Below are 23,189 nucleotides of genomic sequence, written 5' to 3' on the forward strand. Positions count from 1 at the left end.
TCTCGAATGCTGGCTCCTTTAACTCCCTGGCTGAGCGGTCACGGGGTAGGTGCTGACCCTCTCTCTCCATCCTTCAGATTCCGCGGTCCTAGACGAAGACAGTGACAGCGCTGACCTCAAAGGACTGTTGTAGGGACTAAATGGAGATCCCTGAGCGCAGCACCCACCAAAAGCACTCAGCTCACGCCAGCTGGTGCTGCAGAGCGGGGAGCATTCGAGAAGATTCAGGCTTCTCTCTGGGGGATAAGGGACTGCCATTCCCTGGGCAACATTTCCCATCCCACTAAATACCTGGCCCGGAGAGGTCAAGTTGGCACAAACATCCCAGGAGAAACAGGCTACACACAAGCTAGGAAGCCACGTCCCCTCTCAGAGAAGCCTTGCTTCGGGTTGTCTGGCTATTCTGTTTAGTTTGGGCTGCTTATGGGGGGAGAGGAAAAGCCAAATAACTAAAATAGTGATTAAAGGAATCACACATCATTCCCTCAGAGTAATTTCAGGAGGGCTGAGAAGACCACAATCAAGGATCTTTAAAAGCTGATGACTATTTCAAGTGCTCAGCAATATTTCTAAAGAAATCTCTATATAGAACATAGTACACATGGGCAGCAGCAAGTGGGATATAGAGCAGACACCAAGTAGAACTTCCAGCAATTGTCATTAATAGTGCAACAGGCATTTCTTATAGACATTTCTATAAGAAATGTCACAGAATTAACTTTCCTTCTGAGACAGATGATCTTAGATTATTCTCAGCATGGTGGTGCCTGGAGGGTGGGGAATGGACTAAATGATTGATTATATGGAGATAATCTGCTATAGCAAACGCTCTATCCTTGAAAATGCCAGTGTTTTCAATTTTCTTCCCACTTCTAACCAAGAGAAATTTGGAAGGCATTTTTCTCTTATCCAAAAAGTGGTCAAACCTGCATTTCCCATCCAATTCTTTAAAATACATATATATATATGTATGTGTTTTTAAACAAAAGCAGTGATGAATATCTATTTTACCTTCCCCTAATGGCTGTGGAGGAACGTAATTGCATCTATCTCCTGGGCCATCAATTAAATATCTTTTACTGCCAGTTTGACCACATTTTATCTGTGTAAAGGCTGCCAAAAAGGTACTGATCATTTGGATAGCTCCAGGCCCTGCAGGGAACATTTATTATGAAGCTAAGTCTAGGGACCAGTTTTCAAATTACCTTCATTAATTAACTTAATCACACACAACAATATAATAACTATATTTATAGGCATACCTTGTTTTATCGTGCTTCACTTTTTGTGCTTCGCGAGCATTATGCTTTTTACAAATTGAAGGTTTGTGGCAACCCTGCGTCAGCCAAGCCTATCAGCGCCATTTTTCCAACAGCATTTGCTCACTTTGTGTCTCTGTGTCACATTTTGGTAATTCTCCCAGTATTTCGAACCCTCCACCAGCAAAAAAATTATGACTCGCTGAAGGCTCAGATGATAGCTAGCATTTTTTAGCAATAAAGTATTTTTCAATTAAGGTATGCACATTGTTTTCTTTTCTCTTTTTAATTAATTTATTTGTGGCTGCGTTGGGTCTTCGTTGCTGCACGCGGGCTTTCTCTAGTTGGCGGCGAGCAGGGGCTACTCTGTTGCGGTGCGCGGGCTTCTCAGTGCAGTGGCTTCTCTTGTTGTGTAGCACAGGCTCTAGGCACGTGGGCTTCAGTAGTTGTGGCACGTGGGTTCAGTAGTTGTGGCTCACGGGCTCTAGAGCGCAGGCTCAGTAGTTGCGGTGCACGGGCTTAGGTGCTCCGTGGCACGTGGGATCTTCCTGGACCAGGGCTCAAACCTGCATCCCCTGCATTGGCAGGCGGATTCTTAACCACTGCGCCACCAGGGAAGTCCTGTACATTGTTTTCTTTAGACATAATGCTACTGCACACTTAGCAGGCTACAGTGTAGTGTAAACAGAGCTTTTATATGCACTGGGAAGCCAGAAACTCTGTGTGTCTTGCATTACTGCAATATTTGCTTTACTGCAGTGGTCTGGAACCAAACCTGCAATATCTCCAAGGTATGCCTGTATTTATCCATGTCTCTATGAATGACACATTTGCCTGTTAACTCTCCTTTAGAAATTCAAAGATCTTTGATATGGAGTGGTATCTCACCTTTGTTTTTGATAACCCCACACAAATCTATAGATGCTCAAGAAATATTTATTGTCCACAAGATGTTTGGTCAACGTAGGGCTGAAGCAAAAGGATAGCTTTTGCATTCCAACAGATAAAGGTTTGAATCATGGCATTGCCACTTACCAGCCACTTGACCTCAGGCAAGTCACTTATTCTCTCCGAATGTCATTTGTCAAATGGGGATAAAACCCCTTCCCTCAAGGTTAGGAGGATCAGATGAGATGACACATGATACGCCTGGCACGAAATGAGGGCTCGTTGAATCGGAGTGTCCTGTTTCCCTCTGAGGGGTCCCACTAGGAAATATCTGCTCCTCTCGGAGCTCTACATACCCAGATCCCAAGAGCAACGCAGAAACACAAACCAGTAATCTACCTGCCTTGCTCAGGTGATCACGTTCTGAACTGCCAATTCTACCTGCTTGGAAGATGGCCTTAATGTAAGATCTCCCTACCAACCCATAGCCTGAACAAAATAAACACACAACCGTGCCCTGGTGGAAATGGCTGGGGCCTTAAAGCCCGTATACAGAGAAATTAAAAACTGAATGAACTATTCCATGTCTACCTGTGGCTCTCTTGCATCTACCAAGGGCAGTCCTCCCTCAAGCCACTGGCCATGATGGAGAGAACACCATATTCTGACCAAATAGAGCAGAGGTGAGGATGTCAAGGTGTTCCATGAGGAACATGGACGGAACCGGGGATTTTTACTTGGAAGAGGGAGGCTAAGGGACACGCTGCTACATGGAAAAGAATGGAAATTGTCCGTGAGGCTGGATTATATCCAGTGATTTAGAAAGGTAAGGATAAAAGACTCTATTACTACTTATCGCCAATAAAATATGGAAGGGCTGCCTCGTGAAGGAATAGACTTTCCATCACAAGAAGTATTCCAGCAGAGACTGAAAGACAATTCATCAATGAATGATCGAAGGGATTCATGGACTGGATGATAAGCGGACGTTGTTCCTTCTAACGTTACAATCTGAGATGCAGGACTCACGTGTAACGCTACATAAATGACAGAGCACCATGGGAAAATCCACCTACTTGCATAAGTAAGGGGGAGGAACTAAGCAATTGATCAAATAGTCTCATAAATGTCCATTCCTAAATACACTCGTTTGTTGTCATTTCAAGGGATCGGCTGTACATAAGCTGAATTCAACCTCATACATACAAGCTACTATGTAGTGTCTCCATAAAATTCTTAACTGTACGGCCGCATGTGTTACAGGTGCCCATGTGAGTTCCACTACTTGAATGTAAAGACAAGTCACCCTGATTCAGATATTGTCCTTAGCAACTAACATCGTTTGACTTTACACCAAAGGGTGCTTGATCAGGCATGACCGGCTGCACGGTTCTGGTCCCCAAACCGACAGCATCTCAGGCTTTCTGACCTCTCACCTGGTTTACTGTCCTGATGCGCAGGAGACATGGGGAGAAAAAGATAAAGGAGTGAAAAGATCACAGGCTGCCATCTGTCCCTGTGAAATTTAACTGTTATGTGGAATGTTTTCCGGCTGCCGCTTTTGCTTTTCAGATGTGAATTTCACTGAGCCCCAATGTCTGCCACGACTCCACACTCCTCCACGAGTCACACATCTGACCCATGCCGGCCTCTGAATCACCAGCCTGGCTCTTTTGATGCGTGCACATACGAACACAATCTGGAATGTGTGTGGAGACCTGAGTAGTAATTAAACTCCACACCCTTCTCCTGAGAGCTGGCCCTTTTCCTGTACTATCCATGTCCTCATATGCAGGGGGGCTAAAACCTGGGAGAGAAGGAAACATAAAATCAATCCCAAACCACTAAATGGGGCCCTAAACCACTGTAAGATGGATCACTTACAAGTGGCCTGAAACCTCTCTGCCCCATCACTGTGCCCAGGCGCAGAACCAGAAGGAAAGAGTGAAGTCACTCAGATCCTCTAAAATTAACACTCAGAGCTAATGGTCAAACGGGTATGAGAGTCGATCATGTGGGCTGCAGACCAACTCCACAGCTGTAATGTGGCTATTAATATGGTGGGGTCATGGATATTTAGTCTAATAAATGGATTTTAAACATGGATTCAATTTTTAACCCAACTCTGGAAGTGGTAAGATATGCGAAGAATAACTCAGCCACTGCTAAATATGTGGTTTACCACTCCCTTCCCTGGTTAGAAGTTGCTGGAACCCAGGGCACAGCGCTGGGAACGGGGGACAAGGGACAGAGAAGGTGGTAGCTCGGAATACACTGCAGTAGGAATTCTAATTCTGATGCTACCTTTTTTTCTTTAAATTAAGAATGTGACAGTATAACACTAATAAATATTTGTGGAATTAACTATATGACAATTGCAGATTTTATGATTTTATGTGATATAATATCCCTTTAATCATCCTTGTCTGGGTTATATTTAAATAAAATTTAGATTTTGTTTTTGTTTTTGGTTTTGGTAAAAGAAGCATGCTGAAATCTTCTTTCCAACTGTTCCCAGGGTGCTCAGAACAATTTTCAATCAGTGCTTCTTAAAGGAAATTTGAAAAAGTCGATACATTTTAGAGTTCCAAGTCTTTTTGGAAGGCAACTCTATCTGAAGAGTGAACAAGGAGATTCAAAGTGAAGTATCCGAGCAGCCCAGAGCCCCTACATGAGTGAAGAGGAGCATACCTTAAAACAGAATGGCCAACAGGTAAAAGACTTATTTACATTTCTGAGGAGGAGGGAGTAGATCATGAGAGAAGGAGAAGAAAGAGAAGGAAGGTAGTAAGACAGACATTCAGTTTGTTTGGCTCATCAATCAAGGCAACAGTGAAGCAACTTCACATCAAGCTGGGTTCGGGACCTTCCAGCAGACGGTTGCACGGGAGGCCTCACCACCAAGAGACACGGAATTTCCAGGCGCCAAACTCACCAGTGAGTTCCTCCAGGGCAGGCTGTCCACTCTTGGTGTAGTGGCTGGGCTCCACGGTCACACCCCCTGAGCTGGACTCGGCAGTAACATTCCCTTCGGTGTCTGTCTGGGACCTTCACACACAAACCAGAGCAGACACACTCGTCACAAGGGGTAACTAGCACATCCGGACCACCGTGCCCCGACCACAGCCCCGACTATCCCCTCCTTCGGCAAGAAGCTTTAGAACAGAGCAGACCAGCAGACGGATGCTAAATAATTCACTGGTGCACGTGGAGCAGGGTCCTAGAAACAGACAGAGCCACCGAGCTGTAAAAGATGAAATATTCATCACCCAAATGGAGGGTCTGCAATCCTTCACTGGAGGACGTGTCTCTGCATCCCCTTCGGGGAGCTAGGTGTAGCCAGAAAAATGCTGGCGAGTACTGGATGGTTTGGATCGTTTAACATGTGCCAAAAAGAGCCACTTCTAAGTAACCAGCGATGCCAGCAAGCCAAGCATGAAGATGACTCCATGACTCCACTGACAGCCCCCAGGGCCCCCCCCCGATCCTCCTGACACAGCCGTCTCTGGAAAGATGACCGTACAACCAGTCAGGAGTGGGTGCCAGGCAGGTGTGTTTGTCCTCTAGGTCTGACTCAGAGCTCAGAGCTTCTGAGATGAAAGGTCTCATTGATCATTATTTCAACACCTGACTGAAATTCGTACTTCCCCAAACCTTCTCCATGCCCTTTTTTGTCAAGCAAATCGAGGCAACTGCTTCATGTCATGTGCTCTTGCCACAATTACCTCTGCTTATTTTGGCGTGCCAGGCAAACATATAATTATACTCAGACACATAACCATGGGTGTAACGTTACTAATTCGTTAGCATCCTGAGCTGATTCAACCAGATTTCACTCCCTGTGAAGAAAGTGTTTGCCAGCAATGTGAACTGTCTAAAACAGACTGTGGCGGATGTGTACTGATAACCCCACATCATCCATCCATGCTCCCCCCTTTGCCCTCCTACCGATACCATCGGTTCCCCATTCCTGCCATCTCGACCTTTAAAGGATTTTCATGCTCTCAGTGTTCCTCTCCTTCCCTTGACCAGAATCCAAGCTCTCGCCATCTCTGCCCAGACCCTAGAAGCACTTTGTGAACAGGTACGCTGCCTCCAGACTAGAGGTTGCCAGCGACAGCCATGTATAGAAACCAGCCCACAGACTGATTCTTATTGGTCTCCACAGTATTTTTTTTTAAAGCTTCTGAATTCATTTCCACATTTAAAAATTGGGAGATTTCAAAAAAATTCTGGATTTCTGCCTTCTCCCAGTAAAAACAAGTCTGGAAGGACTGAGCTCACGTTCTTGCGGGGCGCCACCTGCTGGTGACATGTGGTGGCGGCCCCCTCTAGAGAGGCGTGGGGTTCCCTCTACCAGAGTCCCACTCACCCTGAACCACTCCTTTGTATTACCTTTGTGGAGCCAAGCAGGCACGTGAACCGTGACTTCTGTTCTAGACTGTTCCTAGGTGCGGTCCACTCCCCATTCTGTCCTGCACTGATCTCGGTGATGCCGATGTGATCCTGTCACCTTCTGATTAAAGGGTTCCGATGGTTTCCCGTTGCCCACAGAATAAGGTCTAAAGTCCTAATTGTGATAGAAGGTGCCCTACATCATGGGATTCTTCCTTCCTTCCTTTCCAGCCCTGTCTCTTGCCACTCCTGCCCTTTACACACAGCCCTGCCCTGTGCTCCACCCACATGTGGCTCCTCTCCATTCCCAGATCATACCCTGTCCTTAACAGTTTCTTCTTTGTAGTCATTGTGTCCTCTGCCTAAAGGCTCTTTTCCTCTTTCTTCCTTAGTTTGCTCCTAATCTACCTTTCAGGCACAGTCCCCATGTCATCTTGGCCTGGAAGCCTTCCCCAGTCACATGCCAAGCAGGCGCTCAGGCAGGGTGTGCTGAACGGATAAATGAGAAGTTTTTAAGTCTAGAACGATGCTGGGTGCTAGAAGGAACATTAGACTCGGAGTCTGAACGCTGAGCTGGCTGCAGCGTGCAGTCCGTAACTTGATGGCCACGCACATCTCAGTAAGTCACTGCACCTCGTTGAGCGTCTGGCCCTCAAGCGGGGATTACGACAGCGACCTCTCCTGGCTGCCACAAAAATCACAGGTGAGACAACATAAAAGCAGTCAAGTGTAAAGCAACAGAGGTGTCCAGTGTGCCTTCTGAATCGGTAACTATGATTTACTCAGAGTTATTTTTCAAAAGTGATTTATCTTCCTTTTCTTCCCTTGGTACCATCACTAACGTGGAGAGGTTCGGGGGGAAGCGCTGTAAGGTATATACAGTGAGCTATAAACTTGAGAGAGAGCATCTCAGAGCACAAAGGGAGCCTAAACCATTTCCTAAAATCCTCTAATCTAGCCCCATCTCCTCACTTTACAGATGAGGCTCAAAGCGAGGCGGTGATTTAGAGTCAGACAGTTTCGTGGTTAAGCACTTGGCCCCTCTTAAAGGGACAGACTTGGCTTTAGACACTAGCTTTCTGGCTCTCAGCTCTTTGACCTACAGCAAGTTACTTAAATACTCTAGGCCTCAGTTTGCTCACCTTCAGAACAGGGATAGAAAGGGTAGCCAGCTCATGGAGTTGTGAGAATGATTAAATGAGCTGGGTCTCTGCACTCACGCGGTGCATACTCAACAGCTATGCCTGCAGCCAGGTCCCAAGGCCACCCAGGGGCTCACAAGCGAATAAAAGGCAGAGTCCAGGCATCTGACTCCTATCCCAGTGCTCTTCTTTCCCTCCTCCTACCTGGCTCACCTAGAGGAAAGGCACCTCAGAGGAGCCAGAAGGACATCACACAGGGTGAGCGTAAACGCAGCTGGACAGACAGATGTGACGTTTTCTCCTTCCTCGTATTTGTCAGACATTTGCTCTTGATCATTAAGAGTTTTTCCTCTCATTGAAAAATCTTGAAATATTTTTAAAAAAGGTTAAACGTTTTAGAATCGTTCAAATAATTACAGCCAGAAAAAAAAGGAGCAGGGGTGAGAGATTGATGGTAATCAGACTGTCACGTATTTTAATTCTGAAAATGCAGATCAAGAATCTGGGAACAGTCGCTCGAATATGCATCACCTCAAGACTATTCGTGTAACTGCCATGATAAAAATTTCACGGCAAGCAATTCAGTTGCCTCTATGGTTTATAAAAAGCTGAGCATGGAGACAAGTGCTGAGTCATTATCTAAGCCTTGGCACCCTTCTCAGGACTGTTAGCTGAGCTGATGACTTGATTGAATACAAAGATGACCGCCTCCCACTAAAAAGGTCTGGCGTGACCCTCACTGAAGGGGTCGGTAAGCAACGAAAAGGAAAGAGCTTCTCCTCAGAAGGCCTGACATTCCCTCACAGGCTGGATGCTGCGGGCTTGACTCTGAAATCAATCGCTTGAACCAGACTTTCTATCAGCTCTTGGCAGGAACGGTGACAGAACCTACTAGAACTCACCTCAGGCAGAAATAGAGGAAATATCTAATTCTTTGGGGAACCATGTAAACAGGGGAAGCTGAAAGCATGGGCCTGAGTCTGTGCATATGAACAGGTATGTAAATAACACGTGTGAATATGTGTATTTGCATTTTATGTATGAATGTGTACTTGTGTCCTTACGTGTGACTGTCCCTGATGTGCATCCACACTATAGGTGTATGAGTGTGTGTGTACAGGTGTGATTGTGTATATACTTAGGGTAGAAACTGTGAAGTAAGTGCCCAGACTGTGACCTTCAACCATCGGTCCCCTTGTGCTGTGGAGAGGTATTAGTTATCGCTCAGCTGTGCAGTGTGGCCCACTGCCCTGCACATCTCGAGCACGGGATAGAGTCGAGCGCTGTGAACAAGGTTCTGGGAACCCCCAAGAGCAGGGCTGAGAGGCTCGCATCTGCCCGGAGAGGACTCATCCCACGCATCCAGCATCACCCGGAGCCAGTGTCCTCCAGCCTGTACAGGTGTGTGGTGCAGCCAGAGGCTCTCGTAGGCCAGAACCACCCAGACACAGCACCTGGCTCCACGTGGTCTCCCGTGGTGCTACGGATGTGCCATCAGAGACAGACAGACCGAGGGACCGATAACGGACAGACGCAAACACCCAGGCTTGTCTCCCCAAATACCACCCGGGTTCTTTGGTTCTTCTAGAACCAGTCCCTCCTTACGGCTACCCTTCTTCCTCATCCTGTTCTCCATTCGAGAAATCCCAGCACAGAGCAGGGACCGAAAATATATTTAAGGAATTCCCTGGTGGCCTAGTGGTTAGGGTTCTGGGCTTTCACTGCCGTGGCCCAGGTTCAATCCCTGGTTGGGAACCTGTAAGCCACACCACACAGCCAAAAAAAAATTTTTTTTTAATTTAAAGAAAAAAGAAAAGAAAAAATATTTAATACGTGTGATGGGGTAAGAAACCATGAGGATCTGGAATTTTAAGATAAGCACCTCTGTGAGAAGTCTCCGTTACTCAGCAAGGTGGTTTTGTGGTTTTCATTGTTTAAAGTACATTCAGGATGCTTTAGGACTGATGTTGGAGCCTGTCGAGTGACAGCAAACCACCCTCCTAGCTCCTGCTCATGCTGCCGCCGCCTCTGCAAAGCCCCTGGGTCCCCATGTGCCTGGGCCGCTCCTCCTCATCCCAGGATCAGCTCACATTTTACTTCCACTCTTTAGCTTCCTGACCTCCCCCCAGCCCTGCTGAATTAATCGTCCCTCAAGCACACTGATCACGCGGCACCTGAGCTGTCTGCCTCCATGTTCCCGGGCAGCAGTCCCGACCCCTACCCTCAGAGACCCAGAATCCACCAGCAAGGCTCCTTTGGCCACGGGCCCCGGCAGGGCAGGGGGGCAGCCGCTCCTACCTGTACAGGAAAGGCGCCACCGTGGCAGTGTTGGGGTGGCTGTATTGCTGGGGCTGAGGTAGCTGGACGCTGACAGTATTGCTTCCCGTGGTCTGGGCGGTCCCGACGGACCCACTGACAGTCTGGCTGCTGATGCTGTGATTCAGGGTGGTCCCTCCTGGGGCTTTGCCTTCCGAGGACGCCAGGCTGGAGGAGGAACTGGAGTGTCTGCCGTCCAGCTGGGGCTTCTGCTGGGGGAGCCCCGAGCTCGGCTTCCCACCCCGGCTCCGCTCCCCATCCTTGGAAGGCGCGGGGGCACTTGGGGATTTCCCGGGCATGCTCTTCATTCCTGGTTTTGGTATCCCGCTGTGGGAAGGGGCCGGGGCCTCCTTCTTGGCACTGTTGAGCTTCCCCCCTTTGGGGATGAAGCTGGCGATCTTGGAGGACTTTTTTGGCACCTCGGTCACCGCCACCCCGCTGAGGTCTTCTCTCGGCCCCTCCTTGAGGTCCGGCCTCTCTGTCACCGAGGCTCTCTTGGCGAGGTCCTTGCTTTTCTCCTTCTCCTTCTCCCGCTGCTGTTTCTCCTTTTCCTTCTCGCTGCCTTTCGGGGAACTCTTCTTGTTGGTCAGCGCCCGGCTGAAAGTTCTCTGGGCAATGCCCTTGAGCGCGATCTTGGGGCTATTGGAGGTGGGGCCCGCCGCGGACAGTGGGCGACCGCCGGCCTCCATCTCTTCGCTCTCTTCGAAGCTGGGCAGGATCTCCAGCCGCTCGCAGCTTGTGTCCCGTGACCCCGGGCCCTCACCCACCTTGGAAGCCCCCTTGCTGTTGAAAAGTTTCAGTTTTTCCAGCATGGACCTCTGATTGTTGGGGGCTGGCTTCAGGGCTTCGGGGGTGGGCCTGGGGGCCTCGGGTGCAGGAGGCTTGACCGAGAGCGTGGCAGCCGTGGCGCTGTGCTTCACACTGACCGACTTGCTGCGCCAGGGCTTGGAGGCCGTGCCGGGCTGGGGGATGGCCGAGGAGGCGCCGCAGTTACCAGGGGCGCAGCCGCCGCCCTCCAGAGCAGCAGGTGCATCTTCGCTCATTCCGGGGTGGGAGGGGGCCGGACTCGCCAAAGGCTCTGCAGAGGCAGGGAAGAGAAGGAGACCTGAATCACACCCATGGATCTGCACTGATCACGAGGGGGCATCGGCCACGGCTACACGGCCAGTCGCTCCAACCCAGATGCCGCGCAGCTCCATTACCTGCTTCATGCGTTACCTATGGTTCAATTTAAACTCTACCTTGACTTTCTCCTATTCACGCGCTATTCACATCCCCCCCTTGTCACCTTTTGTTGTATGCTGTGTGAATGCATGCTGATCTTAACATCAACACGCACAAGGCACTATTAAGCACATATGTTTACGGGAAAACAAAAATCCGCATCACCACTATGATGGTGTAGGAATGATGTAGGAAACATCTCCTGTTTTGAATGACTCAACCCACAACCCCGTTTCCTAGTTAAGCCAAACAATTGAGAATCATCCAACTTTAAGAAAACAATGTAGCAGAGACATTAAAACAGAACAGACCAAAAAAAAAAAAAAAAATCCAGAAAAAGAGAAACCAAGTATAATCTTTACAGAAGAAGAATTACCCACAAAAGTTGCTAAATCCCATCAAAGCAAATACGTTTTTCCTACGTTGGCACTTTTAAAGAGTTACGAACACAACGCAAGTTAGAGTTAAAATAAAAAAGGCTTTTGAGCTTAAGAGTATGAACTGGGCACAAGCCTTCACCGTAAGCAGGAAAATGTGCAGGTTATCTGAAAGTCAAGGTTTCCCCCTTGGCGGTCGGGGAGTAGTTCCCCGGCCAGACTCTTTTCTCAGAAAAGCTTCAAAATATTTCCAAACTAGAACTGGAATTATTCTGAGAAGGGCGGGTTCCAAACTGGTGCTCCGCTAGGCACCGAGGTGGCCCAGACCGCAGACATGAACCCTGCAGCGCCCTTCCTCAGGCAGCACTCGGAGCCACGCAGCTCCGTCCCCGACGTCAGGGCAGCTGTCAGAGGGAAGGTGGCAGGGACATGGCTGAGCCCAGCGCCCACACCCACCCACGGCCGCGCCCGCCCGGTGCAGACAGGATGCGGTGCCTCGGCCCCAAAGAGCACGTCTGTGCCTGCAGAGTCACGATGACACGACTCACCCAGCGGCAGCCACTTTCTTCCGCAACGATTCCCCAGGAAAACTTCTCCAACCCGAAAGGCTGTCCTTCCAATTGTCACAAGTGTTTTCGGTTAAACTGCTCATGTTTCTAATTAACTTTTGTCATCCGCAACTCCTCCAGTGCCCAGAAGCCTGGCGGGATTAACGGCTGCTTCTTCTGTTCTTTTTTTTTTTTTTTCCCCTTTTTAAATACCTATGTTCTGCCGCCTTCTAGCAACAGAGTAAACTGTATATAGAGCGGCTTTTTATGATTTAAAAGTCAACGGCCGCCAAAGCCGAGTGAAGGCAGCCCCTTGTGGGACACGAGCCGGGAGAGCTCCCGGCAGAGGAACTGCTTCCCTTCACTCTCAGCTGCTCCGGGAAGCCACGGCTCCAGGGTGATCCAACGCAGACCTCCCAATGTTTTAAAACACATACATCTTCCTGACTTACTGGGGATTTGGGTTTGGAGCAGGGGCTGCTGCATGATCCTCCCTAACAAAACTCAAGGGGCGTTGCTGGATCTTTTCCTGGGGAGAGCCGGGGACTGCCTGGGAAACAGGCTCACAGAACCCACCCACACTACTGGCCTTTCAGAGGGCCTCCTCGGGTGCGACGCTGCTCATGGAGGGCTTCCTGGGTGTCACAAGGTGTGGCACTAGGCACGTTGTGAAGGGGGTTACTGCCCCCATTTGACAAGACTAAGGCTCAGAGAGGGCAAATGACTGCTCCTCAATCACATCGCTGGAAATGGACAAATCTGGGCTTTGGACCCAGGTCTCCCGACACAGTGTTCTTTGGGACTGCATCACAGCTACCTCCTGTGAGAAAGAACACATCTAAACAACAGCCACTTAAATGACTAGAGTACTTCTGGGGCATCGCCTTTTCTATTGCTTGGGTATATTCACGATACCCGTGGTGGGGGACAAACCAGCCCAGCCACTGGAAAGGAGGCAGCCTATGCCACAGAGGCCAGCGCCCTGGAGGAAATACTGGTGACCCTCCAGTCCCGAGTTCCACTCTCTCAGGACAACTGTCCTTCCCTTTACTTGGGCTCGGATCTGGGGCAGAAGTATTCATTCATTCGTTCATTCAATACATTCATTCATATCAATATTCAGTGAGTGCCTAGTATATGCCACACATTCTCTAGGCACTTGGGATGCCTCAGTGACAGTGCCGAGACCCCTGCCTTCACGGAGGTTACACTCTGGCAGCGAGGAACAGATGATAACTAATGTAATTAATAAATACATCTTATCATTTGGTAGCAAAGAAGCCCTAAAGAAAAAGGGGCTTTGGGGGCAATGTGCTTATAGGAGCTGCAACAAATCACGACCAGAGGTACGCCCCTCGTTCCTAAAGGAGTTTCAGGCATACTCCCTGCTGAGGAGACAGACATGGATCAGTGTCACTTCTCTGCTCCCACACATTCCTTGGAACTCTTATAAAGCCCGCCTGAAATCGTTTGGACAAGAAATGCCCCTGCCTAGCGTTTGTGTGTTTTTAAACCTTAACACACACAGCTAGAAATCAGTTGTTACTAACTAGCTAAGGACAGATCCAGAGCTAAACAGATGCCTGGCTTGTCTAAGAGAAATGTGCAGACCAACCAAAGGTGTGTGTCTCCTTTAGGGAAGGTGCCAGGTGCAGGGAAGGGGCCCACGCAGTGTAGCCACGGCGGACACACAGGCATTCCTCAGGCCGTTCCCCAAACAGCTCCCAGAAACTCTTCCCTGTCTTGCAAACCCCAGCTCACGTGCCTTCCTCCTTTGTCAAGCTACCTGAGACCCTCGAGCTGAACGATGCAAACCCCCTCGTTTGCATCACATCACCTGGTATTTCTCCCTACTCTGTTTTCCCAGGACACTGTCCATGCCTTCCTTTTTATAAAAGCATTTGGAGGGCCACCTACTTACACCAGGCACTGGGAATACAGAGTTGAGTAAGATGCGGCCCCTGCCCTCTAGGAACTCACTGCCCAAAGGGGCAGCGGACCTCAAAACAGAGCACAGAAACAATGTCAAGGCTTTAGAGGGCTGTACATGGTCCCAGGAGACCCAAGCATTGGGATCTCCTAATTCTCCCCAGGGAGTCTGGGAAAGCTTCATTGTTATTCCACTGGTTTGTAAATTCCTCCAGGGCAGAGATGACCCCCACCCCCATTCACCCTTGTGTCCCAAAGCCTGCCAGAGCATAGAAAATAGTAAATGGTTTCTGAATTGTTGGTTGGTAGTTTTGACCTTTGCAAGTCACATTTAAGGCAAGAGAGACTCAAAATTTGTGATTAGTCATTAGGGTTTTATTAAAACTTTTCAGTCCAAACTCAGGATCAGGACTCAGAGAGCTTCAGAATTTCTACTTGGCATTTTGCCTGGGCTCCCCTGGTTACAGGATCATGGGGACATTTCAAGGCTACTCATTACAGCTGTAAGAGTAGTCCTGGCAGATGATTCTGAATTTGGTTTCTAGAACAGAAGTTCCCTGAGTAGGGCTACAGGGCACCTGAGAATCAGATCATCAATACTTTGACATTATGTCATAGCCAGAAAACCCCTTAACAGTGAAGGGGCTCCAGGTCATGAGTGGTCTTGTCCAGGTGAACTTGACATGTTTCTGTCATCCCTAGGGTATCACATCAGTGATCTCAGATCTTGGTTGAAGTGGAAAGCAGCCATTTCTAATACAAGGCTTCTGTGATTCCCAGCATGAGACTTTCCTTACCAGCCTTCTGAGATAGTGAGATAAATGCAGGAGGGATGTGGGGAGGCAGGCCAAGCCTCAAGTTTTACACCAGTTGAAGGTGTGACCCCAGGTATACCACTTTGCCCCTCTGGGCCTCCGTCACCCCATTTGTAAGAAAGAGGATAAGCTTTTTCTCTAGAATCCTTTCAGCTCTGTTTCCATTCAAAGCTCAGCGAGTCTCCAAGAGACCCTATGAGGCTGGGCCCCAAGAACGCAACTAAGTCCACTCGCTAAACAAGTGAGTTTCCCTGTGCTGCGACATACAGGTGTTTCTTTAATGTCAATCATACCCCCTCCATGGTTCTCTTAAGATGCTTACCAATAAATGCAGAAAACTGGCTGGGTCAAGGTAGCTAGTACCTTGAATGAGCTGCTTGTGAATTCAAAAATGCTAGTATTCTATGAAAGTAAATGTGTGGGAGGGAGGGCAGGGGGAGTTCTTTAAAATTAAGAACACTTCTCTCTCTAATAACTAACAGCTCTAGTTTCTTTTCTCAGGTATAGGAACCTTTGTTGGAACAAAGGAATCTGAGAGAGCAAAAGGAGGAAAGCACAAAAGGAATGTTCTGACTACCAGTGTTCTCCCAATAATGGTATGTGGGGTGAAGAGGTGAGATGAACATTTTTGATGGCACGTGGATAAACATTTTTATATTTGAAAAGTTACGTATTTATTTTATTGCATATCAGAAAAGATAAGCAGCCCATATATAAATCAACAGTTTCACAGACAGTAGATGTAATTTGAGTTGATTTAAGGAAAATATGAAACAAATAAAAACACAAGCAGTTCACCGATGTGGCAAAAATCACGCAGAAAGTTTGTGAAAGACTAAAGTTGGGGAAACACTGTTCCATTAAATCAGAAATACTTATTTTATATGTAAAATACATAAGTATTTTAATAATACTTGTTTTATACTCAATTTATTCTTTTGGAAAATGCAATCAACCCAAGAGAAATTAAATCAGAAGGCCCAAATAAGGACTAGGTTCAAAAACTAATCTGAGGGGCTTCCCTGGTGGCGCAGTGGTTGAGGGTCTGCTTGCCAATGCAGGGGACACGGGTTCGAGCCCTGGTCTGGGAAGATCCCACATGCCGCGGAGCAACTGGGCCCGTGAGCCACACCTACTGAGCTTGCGCGTCTGGAGCCTGTGCTCCGCAACAAGAGAGGCCGCGATAGTGAGAGGCCCGCGCACCGCGATGAAGAGTGGCCCCCGCTCGCCGCAACTAGAGAAAGCCCTCGCACAGAAACGAAGACCCAACACAGCCAAAAAAAAAAACAAAAAAAAACTCATCTGAAATGGCTACTTTTATAGCTTTATTTATTTATATGTATTTGTTTAGCACGACATTTTGCTGAGACTTGGCCAGATCTGGGAACATGACCAGGCCTTTGTTTAGCCAAAGGTAATTTTAAGAATAACGGTCTTAAGTTTCAGATTACTAAACATAGTAAGGATAACACATTACATCATGCCCAATAAACATCCCAAATATCCATATGTAAAATTAAAAATATCAAGACTTACTGTATGTAATAGACACTGGTATATTTTGCCCTAGTCCATTTTTTAAAATGCTGATCACAGGGGCCCTGAACGGATTTTATGACCCACCCGTGGACCACACCCTGCAGCCTGAACATCTCGGCTTTAAAAGGCCAGCTCGCCAGGTTCACGCACCACCAACTGACAAACCACTGCAAAAAGGAAAAGTCTCATTTGAAATACTGCAGAAACAGGAGGCCTTTGAAGAAGAGAAAAGGCTTTTTTGTTTTTTTTAAGAGTTTAGAGAGAGCATTAATCCTCCTGTGGGGAGGGGAAAAGTTTGGTTTTTCTGGCAACCAGCCTCAACCTTCCCTGACAGTAACCAAAATATTTTCTAAATGGAAATACTGTCCAAGGCAGATAAATAAGTATTTCTTCCTCTCTACTTCCAAGAGGGCCAGCACTTGTCCCCGGCCCCTTCTGTCCCCAGCTTCCTACTTAGGGAGACATTGGTGGTCTGGTCCGGATGGCAGCAGGCACCCAGGCAGTGAGGCCAGCTGACCTCAGCTCGTCACCCTACTGTGATTTTAAACCTGCCCTGGGGATGGTTCTTGCCTAAATCCTCTCCATCACCTTCAGGAAAAGGCCTGATAATTGGGCCTGGGAAAATGTTTACAATTTCCTATAATTTGTCAAGGTATCAATCTTGAGCATTCAAATTTGTTCGGACAATTGAAACCAGTTTTTTGTTTTTGTTTTTTGTGGTTTTTTTGTAGGTTCATGGACTCTAGCCATACAGGCTGGAGACTGTTTCCAGAGTTACTCAGGTCAGTTTCTTTACAACCATGTTAGCCACCGGACCACAGAGGGGCACGTAAATGAACCTCACTCAATCCACTTAGTGGTTCTTCAGGATTCCTGGAGCCTGGCCCGAGGCGCCTTCTCAACACTGTTGTGATCAATGTCTAAAATTAAGGGCATGGGCTTAAACATAGTTTCTCTCCAACTCCTTCTTTGAGAGGATCCTTGGAGGTACAGAAAGATGGAGAGGGGGCGTCAGGAGAAGTACCAAGAAAAGTGTACAGAAAGGGAAAGGGCATGGTGTAGAGGGAGCTGGGCTTTGGATTCATATTCTCTAAGGATCATTTTGTGTCTACAACTCCATAGGCTCCTAAAACATCCAAGTTAGAATAAGAATGATGATTTATATAAACAAATATTTTCTTTAAAGTTGCTCTGTTAAGTCAGTCCCTATCAAAATCCCAATGATGTTTTTGTTGAAATAGAAAAATCCATACAAAAATTTAGATGGAATCTCAAGGGACTCTGAATAGCCAAAACAATCTTGAAAAAGAACAAACTTGGAGGTCTCATACTTCCTGATTCAAAACTTACTACAAAGCTACGGTAATCAAATCATTGTGATGCTGGCAAAGACAGTCATATAGATCAATGAACGAGAGAGGCCAGATATAAACCTTTGCATATATGGTCAAATAATTTTCAAGAATATTCAGTGGGGTAAAGACGGTCTTTTCAACAAATGTGCTGGGAAAACTGGATATCCATGTGCAAAAAAATGAAGTTGGATTCTTACCTTATACCATACAAAAATTAACCTAAGATGAATCAAAGACCTAAATGTAAGAGTTAAAACTATAAAACTCTTACAAGAAAACACGGGGCAAAAACTTCATGACACTGGGTTTGGAAGTGATTTCTTGGATATGACACAAAAAGCATGAGCAAAAAAAAAAAAAAATAGGTAAGTTGGACTTCATCAAAGTTAAAAACTTGTACATCAAAGGACATAATCAACAGAATGAAAAAACAAACTATGGAAGATAATACTTGCAAATCATGCATCTGATAAGGACTTGAACATATAAAGAACTCATATAATTCAACAACAACCTGATTGAAAAATGGGTAAAGGACTTGAATAGACGTTTCTCCAAAGAAGATATACAAATGACCAATACACACACAGAAAGACGTTCAATGTCACTACTCACCAGGGAATGCAAATCAAAAACCACAATGAGATACCACTTCATACAAATTAGGATGGATATTATTAAAAACAAAACAAAACAGAAAATAACAAGTGTTTGTGAGGATGTGGAGAAACTGGAACCTTTGTGTACTACTGTGGGAATAGAAGATTATGCAGCCATTGTGGAAAACAGAATGGCAATTCCTCAAAAAATTAAACGTAGAATATGATCTATCAATTCCACTCCTGGGTATATACCCAAAAGAAGTGAAAGCAGGGACCTGAACAGATATTTGTACACCCACGTTCATAGCAACATTATTCACAATAGCCAAAAGGTGGAAGCAACCCAAGTGTCCATCAATGGTTAAACAATAGATACTGTTTGGGTAAATGAATGAATAAGTTAAGTGTGGTGTATATATATGTATACACACACACAAACACATACACACGCATGCACACACAATGGAGTATTAATTCAGCCTTCAAAAGGAAGGAAATTCTGACACTTGCTACAATATGGATGAACCTTGAAGACATTATGCTAAGTGAAACAAGCCAGTCATGAAAGGCAGATATTGTTTGATTCCACTTATAAGAGGTCCCTTGAGTAATCAAATTCATAGAGACAGAAAGTAGAAGGGTGGTTGCCATGGGCTGGGGTAAGGGAGGAATGTTCACAATGAAAAAAAAAAAAAAAAAAGAAAGAAAAAGATTGTCTTTGGCTGCAAGTAACCGAATTCTGACCACACAGCCTAAACAGGTGAGGGTTTTACTACTTTATTTCCAGTGCTTAGCACAGGGTCTGGCACACAATAAGGGCTCAATAAATGTTTGTTAAACTAAAGTTTATCTTTGATGTTAATGAATCACATGAAATTACATAGTTTCGAATATTAATTTATTAGTATTATTTTATTCTAGCTTGAAAAAATATCTGCTTCAAAGGAATAGTGATCCTTTTTAAGAAACTCAAGCAGGGAAGCAAATTACACCACTAGGCTTTTTCTTCCTTAAATTGGCCATCACTGACTCTTTGGTCAAGCTGTTTCTTCCAACTGGGATGCTTCCTTGCCCCCCTCATTGCCTCACATCCCTACCTGACTTTCACCCCCACCCAGTCTACCTTTCATGGCGTTTCTTCTAGGAAACCTCCCGAACCCCCAAACCAGAAGCCATCTCTTTTCATCTAAAGAGACGGAAGCCTCTGCCAGGCCTTCTCTGGGGTCCTGACATTTGCTGCCCTGCGTTGTAGTTAGTGGTCACACTTAGCTTACTCACAAGAATGGCTGATGCACTAGGTCCCAGAAATGCTTGTTGGAAATCCGTGCCTTTGTCCTTTCAAGACTGGCTCATTTCCCTTAGTGAAAGTGATGCACTGACAGGTGCCCAGAAATCAATAAACAAATAACAACTATTACCCACACTGGATCCCTCCATATGGTTCAAAATTAAAATCAGGTGTGCCTGGCTTGTCCCTCTTGGCTAATCGTGCCAGTTGTTCTCTTTACAACTAAGTGAACTCAGAAGACTAGAATCCTTGGTGATGATTTTAATGCGTTTCCTGCTATGAATGGTGAGAATTTTGCTATACTGGGTCATCAAAAAGATTACGTATAAACACGCCAGTACCTTATCAGGGCGTGACCAAAAATGAATGTGCAGAATGTAATTTCAAGGTAATTCTTTCTCTTCCGTGGCTTATTTTGGATAAAACCAAGTGAAACTATGGGTAATGAGGTCATTTGTTGCTCTAGATGGAGCTAAAAGGCAGTAAAAGAAGAGAGTACCATTTTCCTACATAGTTGTCACTACATTTTCTCCAGCTTTACAAGGTACGTTTTCCAATCCTACTTAATGCCATAAAGAACTGGGGAAACTAAACAAAGGTTAACTTGCCTGAAATATTAGTATACAGCTGGGCTTATGGTTGACCTGGTAATAACACCTTAGAAAGAGAATTCTTAAAATCTTTACCTCCCTCCCTCCCATACACCCTTTACATCAAAAAGTGTCCTATACATATTGGTAAATGCTCCCACTCTGTTGGGTAAGGAGACACATCATTTGACTGCTGACACCTGAAGGAAGATACCTTTAACAATAAAAAGCGGTCCTATTCTTCACCTTTCATTTCTTGAAGGCTTATCACCGTCAAAACAACTCTTTCCTCTCTCTTGAACTTACTTGTTCAAAATCCCAAGCAATATGTTTGAAGAGAAAGCTTTTGTTTTAACTGGTCAAGCCATTTCTCTATCTTGTACCATATATGGCTATAAGTACAAAACTGGCCATAGAAAACTTTCTCCCTTGCTTCAAGGGTGTATGAAATTTCACAGAGATGATAAACACTTTACAGGGGGGCAAATCTCATTCTCACAGGAGGTCACCGTCCACAGCTAACAGCTCTTTGGCAGAGTGCAATGGTTGTACACTATTATAAATACATCCCCCTAAGATGGAGCTGGTTAAGGAATGCTATAGACTCTCTTCACCTAAGATACCAGCCCAGTCTTCTTGTTTTCTCTTTTGGGCAAGGGATGGGCACTCCAAAATAGGAGCTTCCAAACCAGTGTTAAACAAGAATGCCTTCTATTAGACAATACAAACAGGCAGTAACAGAGAGAAGGGGTTCCAGGCTCAGGTAAATTTAGAAAACAGAGGGCTAAAGAGTAGTCAGTTTTCTTGCCTGCAGGACTTCTCAGAGCCTTTAACATGCTCACTTGCACTGGGAATATCCAAAATGATAATGGGATAGTATGAATCCCAAACCTATTTTTTGCCATAGAATTGATTTTATGGGATAGCTTAAGGAAACAGCCTATCATAGGATGCATTCTGGTAAACTGTCCTAATGGAGGGGGGAAGAAAATGGGAATGTAACCCAAAGCAGATAAGACTGCTGTCTAACAGGTAATAGTCACTAATCAGGAGAGCTATGCAAAGGAGAAGGAAGAAGATGCACCTTTTTTTCCCCTGGGAAGTTATAATCTAGTAGATTGTGGAATGCTTTCATGATATGCATTTTGAACACTAAATATCCTTAACATCTACCTGTTCCCTTTCATTTCAAAAGGATTAGGATAAGGCTCTGTACTAAAGCCAAAAAGCTACATGAAAACAGGAAGCAGCAGTCATGGCTGTGCAGGGGGATGTCTATAAAAAGATTTCTATCAACAGGCTCACTGTGACTCAGTCCTGACACATGGCAGCCATGAAAACTGATGTGATCTTGGACTGTATGAACACAGGAATGACATTTAGAAGAAGGGAGGTAAGATCTTGCCCTGTTGCGCACAGCTCAGACCAGAGCTAGAATGGTGAAATCTTTAGAATTTTGGACCTGGAAAGGCTTCTTAGAGATCCTCTACTTTAAGTCACTCATTTCCTCAAAAGGGAACAGATCCTTGGGCAGGTAATGACTTCTCCAAGGTCTCCCAATCAGTAAACGGCACAGCTGTTACTGAACTTAGGACTCTGGGGCTTGTTAAATAAAGTAGCTTTGCTGGCCCTGCCCCCAAACCTCCCAGTTCAGAATCTCTGGGGATGGAGCCAAGCAGCTGGAGGTCTGACTAGCTCCCCAGGTGACTGTCATCCAGGTATTAAAGAATTCGTGTCTTACTACAACACGCTGAGAACATCTATCTATCTATCTACCTATCTATCTATCTATCTACCTATCTATCTATCTATCTATCTACCTATCTACTTATTTACTTATTTATTTATGGCTGCGTTGGGTCTTCACTGCTGCAAGCTAGCTTTCTCTAGTTGTGGCGAGCAGGGGTTACTCTTCGTTGCAGTGCGCAGGCTTATTGCGATGGCTTCTCTTGTTGTGGAGCACGGTCTCTAGGCACGCGGGCTTCAGTAGTTGTGGCACGTGGGCTCAGTAGTTGTGGCTTGCCGGCTCTAGAGCACAGGCTCAGTAGTTGTGGCGCACGGGCTTAGCTGCTCCGCGGCATGTGGGATCTTCCCAGACCAGGGCTCGAACCCGTGTCCCCTGCATTGGCAGGTGAATTCTTAACCACTGCGCCACCAGGGAAGTCCTGCTGAAAAATTTTTAACTTGCCCAGGGTAAGGACTAGAATCTGAGGATGACCGTGAACTATTCTCAGCAAGGAGTGGCCGAAATGAAGGAGACGTTCAGCTTGGAGCAGAGAGGATCTGGGGAAAGGTGAAAGTGGAAGAAACCTTCTTACTGAGGTGTCTTCCTTTCCCTTTGATTTTTTTCACCCACTGACAGTGAACCATCAAAAAGGATTAAAGCAACACCTGTCAGGGCAGGCCCATGACTCAGGTCTGCTCTGTGGACAAGGAGAGGTCAAGGGCCCACGACAGCACTGGAAGGTGGGAGCTTCCCGGGCTCCACGGCCAAGGAGGCGGGGTGAGGTGGGGAAGGGAGTGTTCGCAGCAACTGTGGAAAAGGGGAGTTGACCCAACCTGCTCTGCTCCACTTCTACCAGAGCAGCTCTCTTTACAAGTAAGATTTTATTTGACAAAAGGTTTCCATGGAAGAAAAAAACCTGTAACAACTTTAATAATCCTATATTAATAAGAATAACAGCCAACACTGACAGAGCCTGCACTTTGTGCAGACACTGTGCTAGAAAGCACTTTCATTGTATTGACTTTTTTCTTTTGCATTAAAAACCCAATGAGATAGGTATGAAGAAACTGAGGCGCGAGGCTTTAGGTGCCTCAAGATCAAACAGGTTAGTGCCAGGCAACTTTATTTCGAAGTCTACACATTTCAGCCACACTCCCAGTCTACCCGCCTGAAGACGAGACCCTCAACTGGACTCT

At 46.2% G+C, this 23,189-nt stretch overlaps 1 protein-coding gene across 12 annotated transcripts in view; it reads right to left on the reverse strand.

Moving 5' to 3' along the window:
• The window catches only part of NAV2 (neuron navigator 2), an 858,870-nt gene that overhangs the window by 174,898 nt on the left and 660,783 nt on the right, over nt 1–23,189 (reverse strand). For all 12 annotated transcript variants that reach the window (XR_014231592.1, XM_082342380.1, XM_082342385.1 and 9 more), the window contains 2 exons: nt 9,983–11,078; nt 5,083–5,195 (listed from right to left, as the gene is read on the reverse strand). Coding sequence is in view for 11 of the 12 variants with exons in the window: in XM_082342380.1 (XP_082198506.1) it covers nt 5,083–5,195; nt 9,983–11,078 (1,209 nt within the window). In the remaining variant the exon portion in view is untranslated. The remainder of the gene's footprint in view (nt 1–5,082; nt 5,196–9,982; nt 11,079–23,189) is intronic.

Source organism: Balaenoptera borealis (assembly GCF_965194805.1).
Source record: "Balaenoptera borealis genome assembly, chromosome: 11".
In the NCBI taxonomy this organism is placed as follows: Eukaryota; Metazoa; Chordata; class Mammalia; order Artiodactyla; family Balaenopteridae; genus Balaenoptera; species Balaenoptera borealis.